Below are 19,560 nucleotides of genomic sequence, written 5' to 3'. Positions count from 1 at the left end.
ACAATGCAATATTACATACATGATCAAAATACGAAATTACAATACAATGCAATTACATGATCATACATGTTAGGAATGATTCACATGGCAAAGGATTTCATAACGCTAATGTTTGGACCATTAAATGATTCCATAATAAATTTTTTTTATTTTTTAATAATTATTAAATAATTTTTATTTAATTTTAATTATAAATTAATTTTTTATATATTATTTAATTATAAAATTTATCTTTTATTTTATAAATTATTATTTTATTATTCATCTATCATGTTTATTAACGATTAGATATAAAAACAATAAGGAAATAGATCCTCCATTAATTAATTGATCCAATCCTATGCCAATTCACATTGGCAGAAGCATAAAAAAGAACTTGCATGAAGAGGATTGATTAAAGGAAAAATATGAGGAGCTAATGGAATATTCATACAATAATGGAGGTTTAGGAAGTATTAGAGATATAATCATTAGTATTACCTTTTCTCATCAGCTGAAGCTTTTGGGATGAGTGGTATCATGACATGGTATTAGAGTCTTTGCACACATTCTACAAATAGTCCAGGTTAAATAGCATACATGTCTATGACATTGTAAATACTTATGGAAGACCGAACGTCGAAGGCAAGGCATTGCACTATCTTCTAAGGTAAGACGTTCTACAATCACATGTATCATTATAAACACTTGAAGCCGCGGAAAGCTCCTATCACTACCACAATCAAGGATTTCCATACAATTTACATCTTCTAATTTTAAAACTTCAAGTCTGGGAATTCGTCCCAAGATTTTCATGTCTATGGAATCCAAAATCTGAAAGCCTGACAATGTAATCTTGATTAGATTTGAGGGAAATGTAATTTCATCTAATGCAACTCGTTGAAACCCTAGATTAGACTTAAGTTTCAGCTTACGTAGATTGTTTAGGCGATGCAGGCTCCTTAAGTTTTCCTCTACAGGCTCCGAAAATGAATATGGGTCTTCAATGATCACTAAACCAAGTGTTCTCAAGTTGGGAAAGTAGCCATTGTCGAGTAAGGACTCTAGATGTGAATCGGCATACACATAACATAGGGTTTGGACATTCTGCATTTTATCTTTTACTCCTTGTTTTTCATCTACTAATAAATTCATGCAAAGTTCACAATGAAGATGTCTCAGTTGCTTCCACCCCCCAATACTAAACTCCTTAAGAAAATATTCAGATATATGTAAAGTTTCTACGCTCGGAAACTTATTATATCCATAAAAATAGTCCATTCTCAAGTACCTGATATGTTTCAATGTTTTCAAGTACTCTTTCTCTGTTGCTGTAGCGATTACCCACCATTTTGCAAGATATAGCACATTAACTCGGCAGTTTTTTGGAATATGATGTGACCACCCTCTTGCATCTCCATAAATGAGCAGCGAGCGAGTGCATGATTGATTACATGTTACTGAACATGCATAGGATCCTATGTTGTTGGGAAAGAAAAATCTACAAGCACTGTTGTTTCTATTATTGCTCTCTGAAATGCAGAGTTGCCGGATGAGATCATGGATGTGACATGTTTTCACGCCTTTGCCATCACTCCTTCTCTTTGCTACTTGTACCAAGTTACGATCCACTAGCTCCTTCAAGTATTGCTCACCAATATCTTCAGGTTCTGGTGGTGCTTCTTCTGATCTTCCAGTTTGAATTTGCTCTATGAACCCTTCTGCCATCCACAGGTGGATTAAGTCTCTCACTCGAATCTCATCATCTGCAGGAAAGATTCCAAGATACAAGAAGCAGGGCTTCAATTTGTTGGGCAAATCATCATAGCTAAACTTCAAAATCCCTTTCATCGCCTCACTACTTTCCTTGTCCTCAGTAACACACCAATAAGGGAGTAAATTCATAATTTCTTTCCATGCATCTTCTGATCTTTCCCTCTTCAAGACAAACCCGGCTATGGTTTTGATAGCCAATGGTAAACCCTTACAACTTTTAGCAATTGATCTTCCAATAGGTTCTAGTTCCAGAGGACACTTTTCTCCGCAGAACACCTCAAGACTGAACAGTTTCCAGCTTTCTTCTTCATTCATAAAGGAAAGCTTGTGATGAAGATCCTTTGACCTTGAAAAGTAGGCCACTTGATCATTACGTGTAGTTAATAGTATCATGCCACCACTGTTGTTATTTGTGAAACAATCCTTTATAGTACACCAAGCTTGTGTCCCAGACATCATCCAAGACTACCAAATACTTTTTCCCTTTCAAACATTGCATCACCTCCTCCTTCAGCTCCTCTTTACTAGAATCTTCAAGCTTAAATTTGGAACTGGACGGTTTCAGACAGTTGAGAAGGCTTTTATAAACTTCTTTTTCTCTGTAATCCTTGGAAACAGTTGCCCATGCACGGCAAGGGAATAGCTTCTTGACCTCATCGCTATTGTAGATCTTTCGAGCAAGGGTAGTCTTGCCTAACCCACCCATGCCAACAATGGAAACAACATTCCCAGGAGAATCTTCTTCCTTGAGTTGATTAATCACAATCTCAAAATCTTTCTCCAATCCCACTACATTTTCTTCCTTCACAGTAGAACCACTGCCTTTGGTGATGCAATATTTCCTAACCTCAACACCATTGTTTAAAGCATGATCATCTAGCACATCTTCATATCTTGTTGTTATAATGATCCTACTACCAGGACCAAACCAATCAATTCCTCCTGCTAGCGAATTCAGTTGATGTGTACTATCAACATCATCCAAGACCAGAAGGACTCTTTTTTGGCCTAGTCTTCGTTTTATTTAAGAGGATCCTTTGAATGTGCTTCCAATCTTACACTTTACCTCCTCTCCCATCTCAGAAAGAAGTGTCATTTGTAGATCTTCTAGGCCACCACCGCTTTTATTAGTTTTCTCACTGACATTTGAAAGAACGCTTGCATCTACAAAATGAGGCCTAATCTTGTTATACAACTCAGCAACAAATATGCTTATTTCATCACCATCTCCATGAATCCCCAACATGAAACATGTGGCATTAGAATCGATCTCTAGAAGTGATTTGGCCGCTTCAAGTTCAGAATCAAATCCAAGTGGACGCCCAATATACAGAGGCAAGGGAGGAAGTCTTTTTTTGACCTCTTCAACAATCTTGTCAATAGCCAAGCCGCTTGGTCTACAAACAACATACATACACATTTCCTTTGTATATTAATTTTTAGATAAAAGCTCAAATGCAGTGAATTTTACTCGTAAAGTTGATAGCTAAGAGCGGTTAAATAATTTAATTAATTTCACTAAATTTTTATCTAACAGTTTTTAATTATCAATGAAGTTGACTGCATCTGAATTTTCACTTAATTTTTATTCCTTTATACAAATATATAAACGGTGTTAAGAGACAAATTAATGGTAGCAAAATGATTGAATTGATCTTAAAATGGAACATACAAGGATCAGGACATAATAAAAAAAAGGTATTGCTAACAAGGGAATTAATATGAATAATATAAGTAAAATGTTTTAATATATATGATGTTCTTATTTACTAAACGGGTGAATGCGTTAAAACATAAAAATTTTTACCTTATTTTTTTGAGAAAATGCTGAATCACTGCCTAACTTTTTAATTTGAATACACATGAGTTTTTCACTAATTAAAAATACAAAAAACGTTTATTACTTTTTAAAATGTAAGATATTTAAATTCTTACATCTAAAATATATAAGAACAAAATAGGTTTTTTAGAGAGACTTTAATGTTTGGCTTTTTAAAAAATAAAAAATGTTACCTATACTTTTCCAAATTTATTTATCCTCAAGAGATGAAAGATCAATAACCTATCCTTTAATATCTGTACAGAGTAGAGTAAAGTAAGTAACTAGTGAGTACTCACGTTTTTTTATCACATCATTGACCATAAATCTTGCCTACTTGAGACAAAGCTGACTTCCATGCTTCCAACTTGTGGTTGTTTCTTCCTTTTTCTTGATGAGCAACCATGGCTGTTTCATACTTATTTTTCTGAAACTGCACATCTGATTTTGCCACACGGAAATAGACCGGTAACACCGGTCGCTTTGTTCCGTTGCCAGAACACTCCATGATCTTGACGAGTTCATCAAGGCACCACTTGGAAGTTGGATACTCATCACACAGTATAAGAATTGACATCCTTGATCTTTCAATTGCTTCAACAAGAGCACCTTCCAGTTCCTCGCCTATTCTCAGCTCCTCGCTATCTCTGAAGGTATCGATTCTGTTGTTGATCAAAGCATGATAGAGCGTGTCTGTGAATCCGAATCTTGTGTAACCTCTAAAGCTCAGAAAAACATCATACTTGAAATATGACAATGGTGTTGAATCGTGATCTGATGAATCTGCCATGGTAACAATAGTCTTAATGCTATGCTTAATCGTAATTGGAATATTAATCACAAGAGTAGTTAAAACAAAGAGTAATGTGTATAAAAATGGAGATTAGGTGATCAAGTCATTACGACCAAATAATAAACGGGATCGGAGCAACTTTCTTTGTAGTTGCTCATTCTAAATGTTATAGTTTAATTGCAATTTGCACTTACATTATGTATAATTAAAAGCACACAATATTATTAATGGTTATGACTTGTGACTATTGCACTTACATTCTTTCTTTGTGCATGGATTGACTTGGAGAGTCCTCAAATAATTATATCAAAGGTTCAATTTTTTGACTTGGAATGAATAAGTGATGAAGGTATAATTACTTGTTAGGCGATAGCTAATTCTTCATACATACATTATTTTTTGAAATTTTAAAATTGTTGTCCGGTAAATTTTAAATTTTAACTCTAATAACTTTTATTATCTTAAAAATTCTCAAAAATGACTTCAATGAGACATAATAATTTTTTCATAGTTCTTAATAAAATTTTTAATATGTAAAATAGAGGAATAGATTCTTAACAAATTTTAACATAAAATTATTAGATCTTAAAAAAATATTATTGTTTACAGACAATTAATATGCTCTCAATAAAAAATTATTACAAAATTTTTCAAGGTTGTTGGTTGAAAATGAGACAGAGTTGAGGGCTTAATTGAGAATATTGTACAGCCTTCGAGTTATATAACACCATAATTCTCTTTTCATAATTCCCAAAAAAATAATAAAAATAATAAAATATTATCTTTAATTTCTTCTTCTCTTAGTTCTTATGTTACTTATTACTGTGTTGAGTTTGAAAACGTAAAATAAAAATATAAAGTAAAATGACAAAATTATTTATAATAAAATTTAAATAAAAAATAAAGTAGGACTCAAAAACTGATTTGATGTATAAAGATATTGTTAAAAAGAAGAAGAAAAAAATAGAAAAATGATTCAATTATTGTAAAAATATGTCTTTAAAAATAAATAAATAAATAAATAATTTAAGAATATATGTTTTTAATAAAAAATTTGATCCTTTTTTTAAATATTTTATTAATTATTATTTTTTAATAATTTTGATAAAAATAAATCTCTTTTAATAGTTAAATCTCCTTAGTGCTCCTTTAGAATAATTTTCTCTTTTTTTTATCCTTAAATATTAATATACGATTAAATAGGCGATCACTTTTGTCAATAAATTATAAAAAAAAGTAAAATAACTATATAAATTTTAAAATTATAATAGATTCTTTAAAATATTTTAAATGAATGCATTTAAATTAAACTCTTTTAGTAATACCAAAGAATTAACAACAAAATATATAAATATATAAATAAAAATCAATTGTCTCTTGATTAAAAATCACAAAAGACAACAAAAAAAAAATAACCTTACGAATTCACTATTTGTAAATATAAGAGATTATTTATATGTTATTACATAATTAAATTGTTTTTTATTAAAAGAGTTTTTTATTTTTAATATATTTGATAAATTTTAATAATAACAATAAAAATATTAAAAAATAAAAAATTTTAAAAATCTATAAGTTATATCTTTTTATAAAAAAATTATTTTTATGTAATTTTTTAATATGATAAATTAATAAAAAATATTTTCATATTATTATACTAAAAAATAATTGATAAATAAAATATTTTTTTTGATAATTAAAAAAAATATACAAATATAAAATTATTAGAAGCATGAGTAGCCCAGGCCCAACTGACAAACGGGCCAACCCATTGCCCATACAGAAAACCCTAGAGAGTATATATATGAGACGCATAACGTGCCCAACCCATTGCCGAGACAGAGAACCCTAGAGACTTTCTTATCTGCCTCTGCGCCTTCCTCCTCCTCCCTCCAAACCGTGATCTTCGGCGACGCACGCTTCTCTGTCCTGTGAGTTCTCTTCTATTTTCTGCTTGTTATATCTGTCTTTGTCACTGTTATGCTGTAAATTATTATCTGCTTGGCACTCTCTTCTTAGTAGATTTGTATATGCTTCTGTGATTATGTAACTGATCGATGTTATTATTGGTCTTATTCTTTTTATTTATGTTTGTGTTTGTGTTTGTGTTTTAATTTTTATTGATGTTTTTTCAGTTTGTTTTTGTAATGTCAATCCACACATACATTTACCAAATTATTGATGTTATTCTCTTAATTTTCTGAAAAGTATAACTTAGTGTTGATACTCTCTTGTTGCAATTTGAATTTAGGTTTTTTTTGTGTTGATCTCTAAGAAAGAGTGTTTTATTTTGCCAACAGAGAAAGAAAGATGCAGAACGAGGAGGGACAGATCACTGAGCTCTACATTCCTAGGAAGTGGTAAACACACCTTTCTTCCTAACCTTTCTTCTTTCGCTCACTGATTTTTCTTTAAGAAAATATAATATGTATTTGAAAATTTGAACCTTTATACTGATTTCTGTTATTGTGTTATGGTGTAGCTCTGCAACAAACAGGTTGATAACTGCAAAGGACCATGCGTCAGTTCAGATCAACATTGGTCACTTGGATGAGAGTGGTCTCTACAATAACACCTTCTCCACATTTGCCCTCTGCGGCTTCATTCGCGCTCAGGTTTTTTCTTCTTATTATGATTATGTATTTGTGTTGTATATATTCATATGAAAACTTCGATTTTTTTAGTTGATTTAGGTTTTATTTATTTTGAATCTTGTGTCTTAATTCGTTTAATTGTGTGTTTTTGGTGTAATTTCCTTGGTTGACATTTAATGGCATGTAGATCATGGGAACCCGTCTACTGAGTATTTGTTGGTTTTCTATTGTGGGAGTTGGGAGCATTTTGAATTGAATATGTATTTCTTCTATTGTTAAGCCAAAGATAATAGTAACATGATTTAACTATGACATGGGTTGGATTATCCTGTACTAATGTTTCCTAATCACTGAATCTTATTGACTACTTGTGTGTCTCCTTTATATGTTTGTGGATTTAGGTGGGTTAAGTATGGTGAATTTATTGGGTTATTGAAATTAATGCTGAATTACATTGTATCTTGTATTAAATAGACATTGTCTACTGCCATTGCATGATCTTTCAAGAATTACTATCAAATTAAACTTTTTAACTGGATATCCTTTGGTCTTATATATCATTCATTCTTTGCATTTAGCAATTTTGTTTCATACTTAATGCTATTGTATGTTGGTTGCAGGGTGATGCCGACAGTGCACTAGACCGCTTGTGGCAGAAGAAGAAAGCCGAGAAGCAGCAGTAGAGATGTTCAATGATAGTATTTTTTTATGGACCAAGTTCTTGCTAGAGATGTTTTGAGTATTACTATCTTTATATTGTAGAACTTCTAATTTTTCTGTGGTGCCCTAAACAAAGGTGTTGTTTTTTTATTATTTTCATCAGTGCATTTGAATTATTATTATTATCTACTGTCATGCATAAATTTCTGTTTCTTTAGAACTGTTGCATTATTGTCAATCTATGATGAATGTTTATATTTCATAACATTAATTCAAAACCTTAGTCGTTGAAAATGGTTGTGCTAGTTTCGGTTGTTCTCTTCGTCTATCAATCCTTGATATTTGAATCTTAAGAGGGATGTAAATTAATCGAATTGCCAAGTTTTTGGTGTTACAGAAAAAACATTCGTCATTACAATTTAAATTGCAAAATAATCAATTGATTTACCAAATAAAAATCAAGTAACAAGTTATGCAAGTGGGTAACTAGCATGTTTCATGCTTTATAACTCCTAATTCAGCCCATCCCAAAAATTTGAACGTTAAAAGTGTAACATATGATTTGATCCAATAGTTGGAGTCAAATATATGCCAGTGGGTGAGCCATCAGACCTATATGTGTGGCCATACTAGAAGTGCCCTTCTCACATTCCCCTGTAAAGCCTCTTCATTTTCAGGTATAGCTGTGGATGGCATCAAAGAACGATGAAGGCTTGAGAAAACATCTTTTTCTCTATAATCTTTGGAAACAGTTGCCAATGCACGGGAAGTGAATATCTCACTGACAATTGAAACAACATTGTTCCTCATTGAATTTTCTTCTCTCAGTTGATTAATTAAATCGATGAAATCTTTCACAACATTCCTTTCCTTCACATTCCTATTACTGCCACTGAATTCACCTTCGCGAAAGCAATGTATCTTAAGCTCAACACCATCCATCACAGGATAATTCTGAAAGAGATCTTTGTTTTCTGTTGTTATGATGATCCTACTACCAAGACCAAACCAATCACCTATTCCCATTCCCACTAGAAACTCCAAATGCTTGTCACTGTTAACCCCTTCCAGAACCAGAAGCACTCTCTTATGTTGCAACTCCTGCATGGTTTCCACACCCATATCAGAAAGAAGCTCCTTGTGGAGATTTTCCAAGCCATTAGCGGTGTTTTTCCTTAACTGTTTACTAACATCAACAAGAAAACTTGCCGCTCTGAACTTGTATTTGATCTTATAGTATAGCTCAAATGCAAATGTTGTTATGTAACTTTTGCCTATTTTAGGATCTTCATAAATTCCCACCATACGAACAGTATCACAAGATTCAAGGTTCAAAAGTGGTTCGACCGCTTCAAATTCAGAATCAAATTTATCCAATAGTTGCTTGATCTTTCGATGTTTTGCAAAGACTTGTTCAGCAATCTCACCAATGACCTGAGTTTCATACCTACAAATCATAAATGTACACAAGCTAATAAAACAATAGAGTTACCCTAACGCTTAACATAAAGAAACAAACAAACAATAGAGAGTTGATATGTACATCATCTTTTGTACATAATTTTTTTTTCTATCTTTTACTATATAAAAGATAAACTTTTAATTTTATCTTACCGTATACCAATTATTTTTAACAAAAAATAAAAAATATATAAAAATTTAACTATATTAGATATACACCAAAATTAATAATCTAAATCAATCATTAGTATAAAATGCATATTAAATTACAAAATACGCATTAAAAATAAGAGTTGAGTTTAGAAACAATAATTATTATTGATATATTTGGTTGGGTTAAAAGTCCAAAGGCTAATTTACTGGATGTTTTATTGTTACATGCCCATATTAAGGTTGATAGTTGGACAAAATTCATTGAGGCTAGTATATATGGACTATCAATGCAAACAAGTCTTATCAACTAAACCCAGCACTTTGGAGTAATATTGAACAAAGCTTGCTGCTGCTGCTGAAGCTTTATCAATTCGGGCAAAGCAATTTAAAAAAAAAAAGTAGTTCACTTCTTATTGGCACAAAAACCTTTCATCAAATAAGCATATGACGAACGTCAAATAATAGAGCCAAAAACAAAATTAAAATGCTGATTTGATTTTAAAAAAAGTGTTGCAGCTATGATAACCAAGATGTGCAAGCAAATAGTTATCTGAAGCTACTTTAATTTGAGCCGCTGCAACCATTTGAGAAAAAGTTGAAGAACCAATAGTGCTGATTCGATTAGTACAATAAAAGAGAAATGAAGGTAAAGGATAAAATTTGGAGACAAAGTTGAAGAACCAATAGTGCTGATTTGATTAGTACAATAAGAGAGAAATGACCACCAACAAAAGGAAAAAATTAGAGGCAAGCAAGGTGAGCATGGTAAATTTTGTATAAGATACAGAGACAAATTCAGGTGGGGTCAACTTTATGTGAGATTGATAATTGAAAGCTATTAGATGAAATTTAGTCAAATCATTTAAATCATTTAACGGCTTTGAGCATTTTTAACGTATAAATTTGCATGGAATAACTGAATATTTTTAGGTAACTAACTCATAGGCCGCAAACTGTAGATAGAGCAAACTTCCAGGCCTCCGCCTTGTGTTTGCCGTATCTCTCTTGGTGTTTCTTCATGGCTTCCTTGGATTTGTCGCTACTCTGACGATTCACTTCTGCAGGCTTCACGCGATAAAATACTGGGATTATGGACCGTTTGTTTCCATCATCGGAGTACTTGAGCATCTGCTCTAGTTCCAGGAGGCACCATCCGGAAGATACATAGTTTTCACTCATCACAACAATTTGAATCCTGGATCTTTTAATGGCTTCCATCAGAGTATATTTAATTTCGTCACCTAGTTCCAGACCCGGATCATCCCTGAATACTTTGAGCTTTCCGATTTCGGAGAGTGCATAGTGGAGATAATCTGTGAATGCAAACCTTGTGTCTTCGCCTCTAAAGTTCAGAAAAACATCATACATTCCTTCTTCTGACAAGGATGACGATGCCCACCTCCACGGCGTCGACGAGGATGATGACCCGGCCGCTCCATCATTGGCCATGGCGTGGTATATATATAACTCGGAATCGGAATGAAGCAGTGTTGATATCAAGAATGAAGAAATGAAGCAGGTAAAGTTGAATTAAAATCCAGTGTATAGCATAAATTAAGCATATGCTGCCAAGTTTCCTGGAAAGTGACGAAAATCGGACGGATTCTTGTGTGTACTTAAAAAAGACTGAATTTTTTTTTTTTAAAATTAGAAATCAGAGTCGAACTTAAAGTTTTGAAAAAACTATGTTATTTGAACTACAGTTCTTTGGCACTGAATTTTCACTTTTACATTTTTTAGAAAAAAATATGTTATTAAAAATTAATAATATTTACGAGCATCCAAATATTTTATACATGATGTAATAAGTTTTTACATACAAGTAACTTCTTAAATAATCGATAGGAACACTGTTAAACTTGTAATTTTAAATTTTGTTAAACATCATGGTCATTAAACATACACTTGTAATTCCACATTTAAATTAGTCTAATTTAGTGATTTTGATAACAAAATTTATCAAGACACACGTGATACAGGGTTTGGAGATTCTGCATGCATTCTTCTTGTTTCAATTTTCTCATAATATTTGCCATAATCGAGAATATTTAAGGCTATACACTAAAGCTATGAAATACTCATCTCATATTTATTTATTTATTTATAACATAAAGGAAATTACATGTCATTCAAAACTTCAACAGAGCATGCACACCGTAAATAAAAGATTTAATTATAATTTTACCAAAATTTTAATTAGGTTTTTATATATTTTTTTTTAATTGAGTTTTTACACTACTTTTAATTTTGTAATTACGTCATTTTCATGTTAAAAATATTAAAATTAACATTATCAAATATTTAATTAAGTTGTTAAGTATAAATACCTTCAATTTACAAAAAAATATTCAGTTAACTTTAATAGTTTTTACATTAAGAAGGACTTAATTACAAAATTAAAGCAGTGTAATAAAAATCCAATTGAAAGAAAAAAAATATAGAAATCTAATTAAAAATTTGGTAAAACTATAGGGACCAACAGAGCAATTAAACCTAAATAAAAGCGAATCATAATAAACGTGTGTTCGAGGAATTACAATATCACAATAAAAGTACTAAAAGGTGTGATTCAAAATAAAAAAAAAAGAAAAGAAAAGAAAAGAAAATTAAAGTAGTGCAATATTAGAGGATTACAACTACTCCATTACAATACAATGAGGCGGCAGGAGCATGTCATGTAATGATGTATGTATTATGGAGGAGAGTTCTGCACAAATTGATTATACATACATACATGTTAGAATGATTCACCTTGTTAGCAAAATCATAAAAAAGAAGTTGCATGAAAAGGTATATATATATATGCCTGTGCCTATGAGTCTCATCAAAAGAAATATATACCTGCTTTTGGAAAAGAAGCAGAGTAGCAGACGTTGACATCCAATGCCTCACAGAAATCAATCATCATCGTCCACTTGACGGTCTAAAAACTCCAAGTTACTACCCAAGGAAAGCATTTTTTGAGTAACCTCCTCCTCCAACAAGTAAGGGCAGTCACAGAAGACAGCACGTCGAAGACGAGGCATCGCACCTTCTTCTGATGTAAGACGTTTGACAGACATCCTTATCATGATGAGCACTTGAAGCTCCGGAAAGCTCCCAGCAGTACCACAATGAAGAGGTATTTCAGTACAAATTCCAGATTTCAATTTTAAAATTTGAAGGCTGCGAATTTGTCCCAAAACAATCATGTCTTTGGACATGAAGCCCCCAAATGATGACAAGGTAATCTTGGTAAGAGTTGACGGAAATGCAATTCTATCTAATGGAACCCAACCAAAGGGAGCAAACGTAAGTTTCACCTTCCGCAACTTTCTTAGGCAGTGCAGGCTCTTTAAGATTTCTTCTGCTTCTGTTGCTTGACGGTCTTGGTATGCAGTTATATATAAACCGAGTGTTCTCAAGTTGGGAAAGTAAGCATTGCCTAGTAAGCTCCCTAGTTTTGAATCGGCAATCACATAACATAGGGTTTGGAGATTCTGCATTTTATCTTTTACTTGTTCATCTATCAATTTCACCAGAAATTCACAATGAAGATGTCTCAGTTGCTTTAAGCCCCCAATTCTTAGGTCCTTCGAACTAGTGTACAGTACATGTAATGTTTCCAAATTGTGAAAGTCACATAATCCATCTAATTCAACTTCCATTTTCAAGTACCGGAGGGGTGTCAAACTCTTCAAATACTCGGCACTTGTTGAACTAACCCGAGCCCATTTCGAAAAATATAGCACATTAACTCGCAGGTTTTCTGGAATATGGTGTAACCATTCCCGTGCATCTTCATAAAAGAATAACGAACGAGTGGATTCTTTATTACACGTCTCTAATGAACAGGTATAGGATCCTTCGTTTCTGGTAAAGGATAATAATCTGCGATCATTGTTCTTGTTATCTGGTTTGTTACTCAGTGATATGCACAGTTTCCGGATGAGATCGTGGATCTGACATGTTTTCACGCCTTCCCCATCACTCTTCCTACTCACCACTTGTACCAAGTTACGATCCACTAGCTCCTTCAAGCGCTCCTCACCAATGTCTTCCGGCTCTGCTGCATTTGAACTTCCAGTTTCCGTTACTTTTGTCAAGCCTTCTGCATTCCATAGTTCAATCAAAGCCCTTGCTGCAATCTTGCAATCTTCCGGAAACACCCCAAGATATAGAAAGCATGACTTCAATTTTGGACGTAAATCATCATAGCTCAGCTGCAATATCTTCATCATCCTACTCATCGTCATCGGCTTCTTATCATCATCACTATCATCATCATCATCATCATCATCATCATCATCATCATCATCCCATTGAAGAATTACATTGTTAATACTTTGCCACTCTGTTGTTGATCTCTTCCTCTCTTTGACAAGCCCTGCTATGGTTGCAACAGCTAATGGCAAACCCTTGCAACTTTGGGCAATTGATTTACCAATAGACTCTAAATCAGAAGGACACTCTTCTCTACCAAACACCTCGCTACGGAATAATTCCCAACTTTCTTCATCATCCAAAGGGCCAAGTTGATGGTGAGGTTCCTTTGACATTGCATGGTTTGCCACCCTATCATTTCGTGTAGTCATCAATATCCTGCTCCCATTATTCTTTTCTGGGAGAAGATACTCCAACTTGTTCCACGCCTTAGTGTTCCACACATCATCCAGCACTATCAAATACTTCCCGCTTTGCCCATTCAAACGTTTTCTCACCTCCTTCTTCAACTCCTCTTTACTTAATTTCTCATATTCAGATTTTGGTACCTTCAAAGACTTGAGAAGCTTTCCATAAACTTTATTTTCATTGCAGTGTTTGGAAACAGTTGCCCATGCACGGCAAGGGAATACCTCCCTCACCTCATTGCTGTCATAGATCATTCGGGCAAGAGTAGTCTTGCCCGACCCGCCCATGCCGACAATTGAAACAACATTCCTCCTATTTGAATCTTCTTCCTTCAGTTGATTAATAACATCGATGAATTCTTTCACAAATCCCACTACCTTCTTCTCCTTCACAATCTTTTCCTTCACCAATTCACCTTCACATATGCAATGTTTCTCAAGCTTAACACCATTCATCACAGCAGGACAATCCTCAAACAGATTTCTGTTTTCTGTTGCTATGAGGATCCTACTACCACCACTAAACCAATCACTTACTCCCATTTCCACTAGCAACTTCAAATGCTGTTCACTATCAACCCCTTCCAGAACCAGAAGCACCCTCTTACGTGGCAACTCCTGCATGGTTTCCACACCCATATCTGAAAGAAGCTCCTTGTGGAGATTTTCCAAGCCATTAGCGGTGTTTTCCCTTAACTGTTTACTAACATCAACAAGAAAACTTGCCGCTCTGAACTTGTATTTGATCTTATAGTATAGCTCAAAAGCAAATCTTGTTATGTAACTTTTGGCTATTTTAGGATCTTCATAAATTCCCACCACACCAACATTATCAGAAGATTCAAGGTTCAAAAGTGATTCAACCACTTTAAATTGAGAAACAAATCTATTCATTTGTTGCCTGATCTCTAGAATTTTTGCTGAGACTTGTTCAGCAATCTTGCCTACGACCTCTGTTTCATGACTGCAAATCATAACACACAATATTAATATCTTTGTACGTAATTATTATTGGAAAAGTATAGAGGAGCTATAACGGTTTTAAACAAATTAAATTTAAAATTAAAATTAGATTCTTAATTAATTAAATAATTATTATCAGATTTTTATATTTGAAAACATTAAGATTAGCACCTAAATCGTACGATTACATATTCACATATTATACGTTTTGTACTCTACTTCCTCAGCAACGTCGGAACCGAATCGGCGATCGAATCAGTCTGTTCATTGATTTATGATTTAACCAATAAATTATTATTAGTTGAACCGATAAAACCGATCTCACATAAATAAAAGATAAAAAATAATAAAAAACTTAGAATTAAAATTTAAAATACATGTCTTCACTAACATTTTACAAAGAATCAAGTCTCAAATTCTAAAAATAACTCATATAAAAAAAAACATAAAATTTGTCCGTACTACCACATTTGTATCTTAATTTGATACAATAAGAGTAACAGATAATTTACAAAGTCTATTATCTAACTATAATATCAGTAAATTTCAATACTAGTATCAAAACAAATAACTTTAATCATAATACTAGCATTGAAATAGATAAAGCAGATTAATACATTTTTAGTAAAATTTATATTTATATTAATAATGAATCATAATTAAAATATAATTAACTGGATGGCGCCATATCGCGATGGAAATTCACGGTGTCGCAACAGTACCAACATTTTCTCGACAAGAATATGCCGCACATGCTCCGTTGTTGGATTGGTTCCTTGGTTATCGCTTATATCTACGTTTTACGCGCATACTTGATCCAAAATTTCTACATCATCTCCTACGGCCTCGGAATCTACATGCTCAACGACTTCCTTTTCCCTCAGGTTCCATCCCTTCGTTCGCCGCTTTCCTGAGTTCAAGTTCTAGTATTCAATTATAGCTAGTTTAGGATTATCATTTTAGTTGATACGAGGATGATTATTTTAATTCTTATGGGATGGTTATTTTAATTTTTATGTGAATGGTTATTTGATTGGATTGGATTTAGTTATATACAATTAAAATATGCTAAATGTTCAATTCACTAGATATGCGGATAACTATTTTTATTCTTAAATAGATGATTATTTTCATCAGAGGTGAGCGATGTCGTTTGTTTCCGGTCTGGAGGAGAACAACGCCGATAAGGGTCCTTGTTGACGAACCTGCGATGGTGAGAAGGATCCCGCTGACGACGAAGGGTGCTGGTTGAAGACCAAGTGACAGTGGCGACAGAAGATTTGGGAGAAAAGTTAGTGTTTTGATAAATTAGGGTACAATGAATGGTTAAAATTTTTGAATTATTGAATGAGATATTTTAGTTGGGTAATTTGAGTGGAGTATTTTTTTTAATTTCATTGGGCCAATTTTTCAATCTATTATTCATATTGTTCAAATCTTTCGTTATCTACCTAGTAGAATCCATTATTATTTTAGAAAAAATGATGTCTACCAATTAATTAATCAAAAAAATAAACTTTTTCATGATTCATTGTAAATTTTAGAGTGACCTAATATAAAGAAACACATAATAAAACTTAACTTGTCCTCTCAATCTTTATTAATTAAGATGATAAAAGAATATGAGTTCAATTAGAGAAATAAATATTTTTCGGTCAATTTCAGGTAATTATTTTAAACCATAAATTCTAAAATCTCTAAAGAGCGAGGATTAAAAAATATATAATAATAATAATAATAATAATAATAATAATAATAATAATAATAATAATAATAATAATTTCGTTATAATATCAATTAATTAAAAAGAACTCACCGATTTCCCTTCTTAACAATGTGTTGTCCACTTATCCCGCAAACTCTAGATAAAGCCAACTTCCACGCTTTCGCCTTGTCTTTGCCTTCTCTCTTTTTATGTTTCTTCATGGCTTTCTTAGATATGGTGCTAGTCTGATATCTCATTTCCGCGGGCGTCACGTGATAAAAAACTGGAATAACGGATCGTTTGTTTCCATCCTTGGAGTAATACTTGAGCATCTGCTCTAGTTCCAGGAGGCACCATGAGGAAGATACATAGTTTTCACTCATCACAACAATATGAATCCTTGATCTTTTAATGGCTTCCATCAGAGTAGGTTTAATTTCGTCACCTAGTTCCAGACCCGGATCATCCCTGAATACTTGCAGTTTTTTTACATCGGCCAGGCCATGATAGAGATAATCTGTGAATAAGAACCTTGTGTCCTTGCCTCTAAAGTTCAGAAAAACATCATACATGCCTTCTGATAAGGACGACGTTGACCACAACCACGGTGCCGGTGATGACGAAGAAGACGCCGCCCCGGCCGCTCCATCATCGGCCATGATGTGGTATACAACAATTGAAATCAAAGAAGCAGTGAAGCAGTGTGGATATCAACGATGAAATAGTTGGTGGATTGATTCGTGAACTTGCTTGGTGACTTTGGAATATATTATTCGCTACTTGCAATACTCTGATGAATGGTTGATACATATATTTGTTATAAAAAGACCTTGGTCATGACAATTGCTTTCACCAGCAACCAGCAAATTTATTATACCAACTACTATATTATTAAACTCTTGATATTAGACTTGACCAATCTTAACTTAGTCCTTTAGTATCGCCAAGTCATATGTCCAGCATGATGCTCACTCATCTCTAGACAATGATTCTTATGATTAAAGAATGGAAAAGTATAAGTACCAACATATTATCTGACAATTTATTGCCAACAATAATTAATTATTATATTTTAAATACATATATAAAGAGACACATCCAAAAAATATATCTATAAAGACACTTCTATTAAACACAACCATAAAAAAGATATTTTTATTAGACACATCCACGAAGATACTTCCATAAAACACAGTTATAAATAAGAGTTGGCAGAAGTTGGCAGATATGCTGTTGGTAATGTAGCGGGACCGTTAAAGAATAGAGGGGTATAATAAAGGTGGACCTATCAGCTATGGCCATGGTCTCCTCCAATTTTATTTGTAATAATTTTTCTCTTTCAATTCAAGTAATGGAATTGTGTTCTTAGTTCATTTTAAGTCATAATTCATCTTTTAATTATATAAGAGTAATTAACCATTTCTAATCATGAAAGATTGAGGCGCTGATAATACTGACCATTGGCTAATTTAAATTAACTTTGTAACCATGAAAATTTGTGAATCGAATGAATAAAAATTTGACAAAACTAACCTTTAGATATTTAAAATTTGACATAACTGCTTATATTTCAAATCACAAACTCTAATTTAACCTTGACATAGCAATATATATGAATGGTGACAATTATTAAATGAAAATTCTTGTACCAAATCAATGTGGGACAATGCCAAATATGTAATCATCTCCCATTAACATAGTAGACATATAAGTTCATGCTAATTCATTATAGTTGTTTGATGAGAATTAAGTAACAAAACAAACCATAGTCAATGTAATTCTAAACCAAAACACTATAACTAAGTTCCCAAAAAAATTGAGGTGCACATGGTCTATGTTACAGTCATATCTAAACACTACAACAAAAGTTCCTTAATCCAGTCAATCTTAGGCCTTAATTAGGTGTGGAATTGCTATTGCCACTAGAGAGTTCAGTTGTTGGTGCTCCAAGTCTTGGAGTCTGCATAAATTGCATGAATCTGGTAGATGTTCCAACACTAGCACCATGCATGATTTCTTGGCTAACAATAGGCCTACTTGAGGGGTTGTTTATTGAAGGAGGTCTCATGTTGTTGAACAGAGTTGGAGGAGGCCTGAAGATTGTAGAAGGTTTAGAGAATGGGGGTTGAATTTATGACCTTCCTTTACTTTAATGAAATAACCATTTTAAAACAAACTTTTAATCTGAATCTGTTTGAACTTAGCAGCGGAAAATTTATGAGACAATTTCATTTTGTCTCATGAATATCAGAAAACAGAACAGAGTAGGGAAGAGAGAAGCTGATACCATCATGTATCCTGGTTCGGTTGTCTTGTGCACTGCAACCTACATCCAGTCTCCACCACAACAGTGGTAGAATTTCCACTATAGTTAAAGTATTACATACACCAATTCCATAGGATTGACACAATCCTTTCACACTCAAGTTCTAACCTGATTTGAGTTGTAACCCAACTAAGAAAGGGATACCTCACTAGTACAAGATACAAGACACTTAATCAATCTAAAGAAATCTGAAATAACTCTAGAATTTTCACTCATGTGTATCTCTCTGCCTTTTTCCACTCTTAGGCTCTTTCAATGACTCCCTCATTCAACCTTTTACATCAAGAAATTACAGAAAGATAAACATTGAAAAGAAAATTACAATTTGTAAAACATGAAGGAGATTGATTGCTTCAACAGCCTCTGTTGCTATGTGATAAACCAGATTTGCTAGCTTCTGATTCAGTTCCTCATTCTGGCAGAATGCTCCTTTGACTAAGAAGCACTGTTCAAGTTGATGAACTTTTTCAGAGAATTCTTCTCAGAACATAAATCTCAAAAATTGGTTATCTCTCCTTCCTTTCAATTGAAGTGATTTTCCTATTTGTATGATTTCAATTTTTCACACCATAGGCTTGCTTCACACAGTTGACTTCTTCTCACAAAAACAGAGCAACAGCTACGCAGAATAGAGATGGAACTGTAGCAGAGATTTCAGATTTCATGCATTCATACTTTCCATCTTCTCTTTCATCCTTTTTCCAATCTCTTCAAAGATCTG

The 19,560-nt window shown here is 33.1% G+C and overlaps 5 protein-coding genes across 5 annotated transcripts; 1 reads left to right on the top strand and 4 right to left on the bottom strand.

The window, feature by feature from the left end:
* Window positions 1-517: 517 nt before the first annotated feature.
* Window positions 518-3,175, bottom strand: LOC107637439 (putative disease resistance RPP13-like protein 3). Its single transcript, XM_088485126.1, has 4 exons — window positions 2,815-3,175; window positions 2,258-2,700; window positions 613-2,220; window positions 518-550 (listed from the first exon to the last, which is right to left on the bottom strand). The coding sequence occupies exons 1-4, from the start codon at window positions 3,173-3,175 to the stop codon at window positions 518-520; spliced, it is 2,445 nt and encodes an 814-aa protein (XP_088341252.1).
* Window positions 3,176-3,887: 712 nt separating this feature from the next.
* Window positions 3,888-4,364, bottom strand: LOC107637436 (toll/interleukin-1 receptor-like protein). Its single transcript, XM_016340851.1, has one exon. It carries the CDS (start codon window positions 4,362-4,364, stop codon window positions 3,888-3,890), a length of 477 nt encoding a protein of 158 aa, XP_016196337.1.
* A 1,832-nt stretch (window positions 4,365-6,196) lies between these two features.
* LOC148569582 (small ribosomal subunit protein eS21y) lies at window positions 6,197-7,803 on the top strand. Its single transcript, XM_088483535.1, has 4 exons — window positions 6,197-6,298; window positions 6,668-6,727; window positions 6,850-6,982; window positions 7,582-7,803. Exons 2-4 carry the CDS (start codon window positions 6,678-6,680, stop codon window positions 7,642-7,644), a joined length of 246 nt encoding a protein of 81 aa, XP_088339661.1. The 5' UTR covers window positions 6,197-6,298; window positions 6,668-6,677; the 3' UTR covers window positions 7,645-7,803.
* A 430-nt stretch (window positions 7,804-8,233) lies between these two features.
* LOC107637435 (TMV resistance protein N-like) lies at window positions 8,234-10,684 on the bottom strand. The gene is made up of 2 exons (XM_016340849.1): window positions 10,206-10,684; window positions 8,234-9,068 (listed from the first exon to the last, which is right to left on the bottom strand). Exons 1-2 carry the CDS (start codon window positions 10,682-10,684, stop codon window positions 8,234-8,236), a joined length of 1,314 nt encoding a protein of 437 aa, XP_016196335.1.
* Window positions 10,685-11,722: 1,038 nt separating this feature from the next.
* Window positions 11,723-17,305, bottom strand: LOC107635610 (disease resistance protein RPP13). Its single transcript, XM_016339127.3, has 3 exons — window positions 16,625-17,305; window positions 12,077-14,809; window positions 11,723-11,942 (listed from the first exon to the last, which is right to left on the bottom strand). Exons 1-2 carry the CDS (start codon window positions 17,170-17,172, stop codon window positions 12,133-12,135), a joined length of 3,225 nt encoding a protein of 1,074 aa, XP_016194613.1. The 5' UTR covers window positions 17,173-17,305; the 3' UTR covers window positions 11,723-11,942; window positions 12,077-12,132.
* Between the last annotated feature and the right edge of the window lie 2,255 nt (window positions 17,306-19,560).

This window comes from Arachis ipaensis, chromosome B4, assembly GCF_059453495.1.
Source record: "Arachis ipaensis isolate K30076 ecotype BB chromosome B4, ASM5945349v1, whole genome shotgun sequence".
NCBI classification, from domain to species: Eukaryota; Viridiplantae; Streptophyta; class Magnoliopsida; order Fabales; family Fabaceae; genus Arachis; species Arachis ipaensis.
Note: the sequence above shows the minus strand (reverse complement) of the source record. Positions and strands in the feature narration are given on the sequence as shown.

What these genes read in the sequence shown, in the direction of transcription:
- LOC107637435 (XM_016340849.1), bottom strand. Translation starts at nt 10,684, where the DNA reads ATGGCCAATGATGGAGCGGCCGGGTCATCATCCTCGTCGACGCCGTGG. An exon ending in CACAAGGCGGAGGCCTGGAA is followed by an intron (nt 9,069 to 10,205) that starts GTTTGCTCTATC and finishes TATGATTTGTAG; the next exon opens with GTATGAAACTCAGGTCATTG.
- LOC107637439 (XM_088485126.1), bottom strand. Translation starts at nt 3,175, where the DNA reads ATGTGTATGTATGTTGTTTGTAGACCAAGCGGCTTGGCTATTGACAAG. An exon ending in AAGAGGAGCTGAAGGAGGAG is followed by an intron (nt 2,221 to 2,257) that starts GTGATGCAATGT and finishes AGTATTTGGTAG; the next exon opens with TCTTGGATGATGTCTGGGAC. An exon ending in TGCCTTGCCTTCGACGTTCG is followed by an intron (nt 551 to 612) that starts GTCTTCCATAAG and finishes GACTATTTGTAG; the next exon opens with AATGTGTGCAAAGACTCTAA.
- LOC148569582 (XM_088483535.1), top strand. Translation starts at nt 6,678, where the DNA reads ATGCAGAACGAGGAGGGACAGATCACTGAGCTCTACATTCCTAGGAAG. An exon ending in CTCTACATTCCTAGGAAGTG is followed by an intron (nt 6,728 to 6,849) that starts GTAAACACACCT and finishes GTTATGGTGTAG; the next exon opens with CTCTGCAACAAACAGGTTGA. An exon ending in GCGGCTTCATTCGCGCTCAG is followed by an intron (nt 6,983 to 7,581) that starts GTTTTTTCTTCT and finishes TGTTGGTTGCAG; the next exon opens with GGTGATGCCGACAGTGCACT.
- LOC107637436 (XM_016340851.1), bottom strand. Translation starts at nt 4,364, where the DNA reads ATGGCAGATTCATCAGATCACGATTCAACACCATTGTCATATTTCAAG.
- LOC107635610 (XM_016339127.3), bottom strand. Translation starts at nt 17,172, where the DNA reads ATGGCCGATGATGGAGCGGCCGGGGCGGCGTCTTCTTCGTCATCACCG. An exon ending in ATTGTTAAGAAGGGAAATCG is followed by an intron (nt 14,810 to 16,624) that starts GTGAGTTCTTTT and finishes TATGATTTGCAG; the next exon opens with TCATGAAACAGAGGTCGTAG.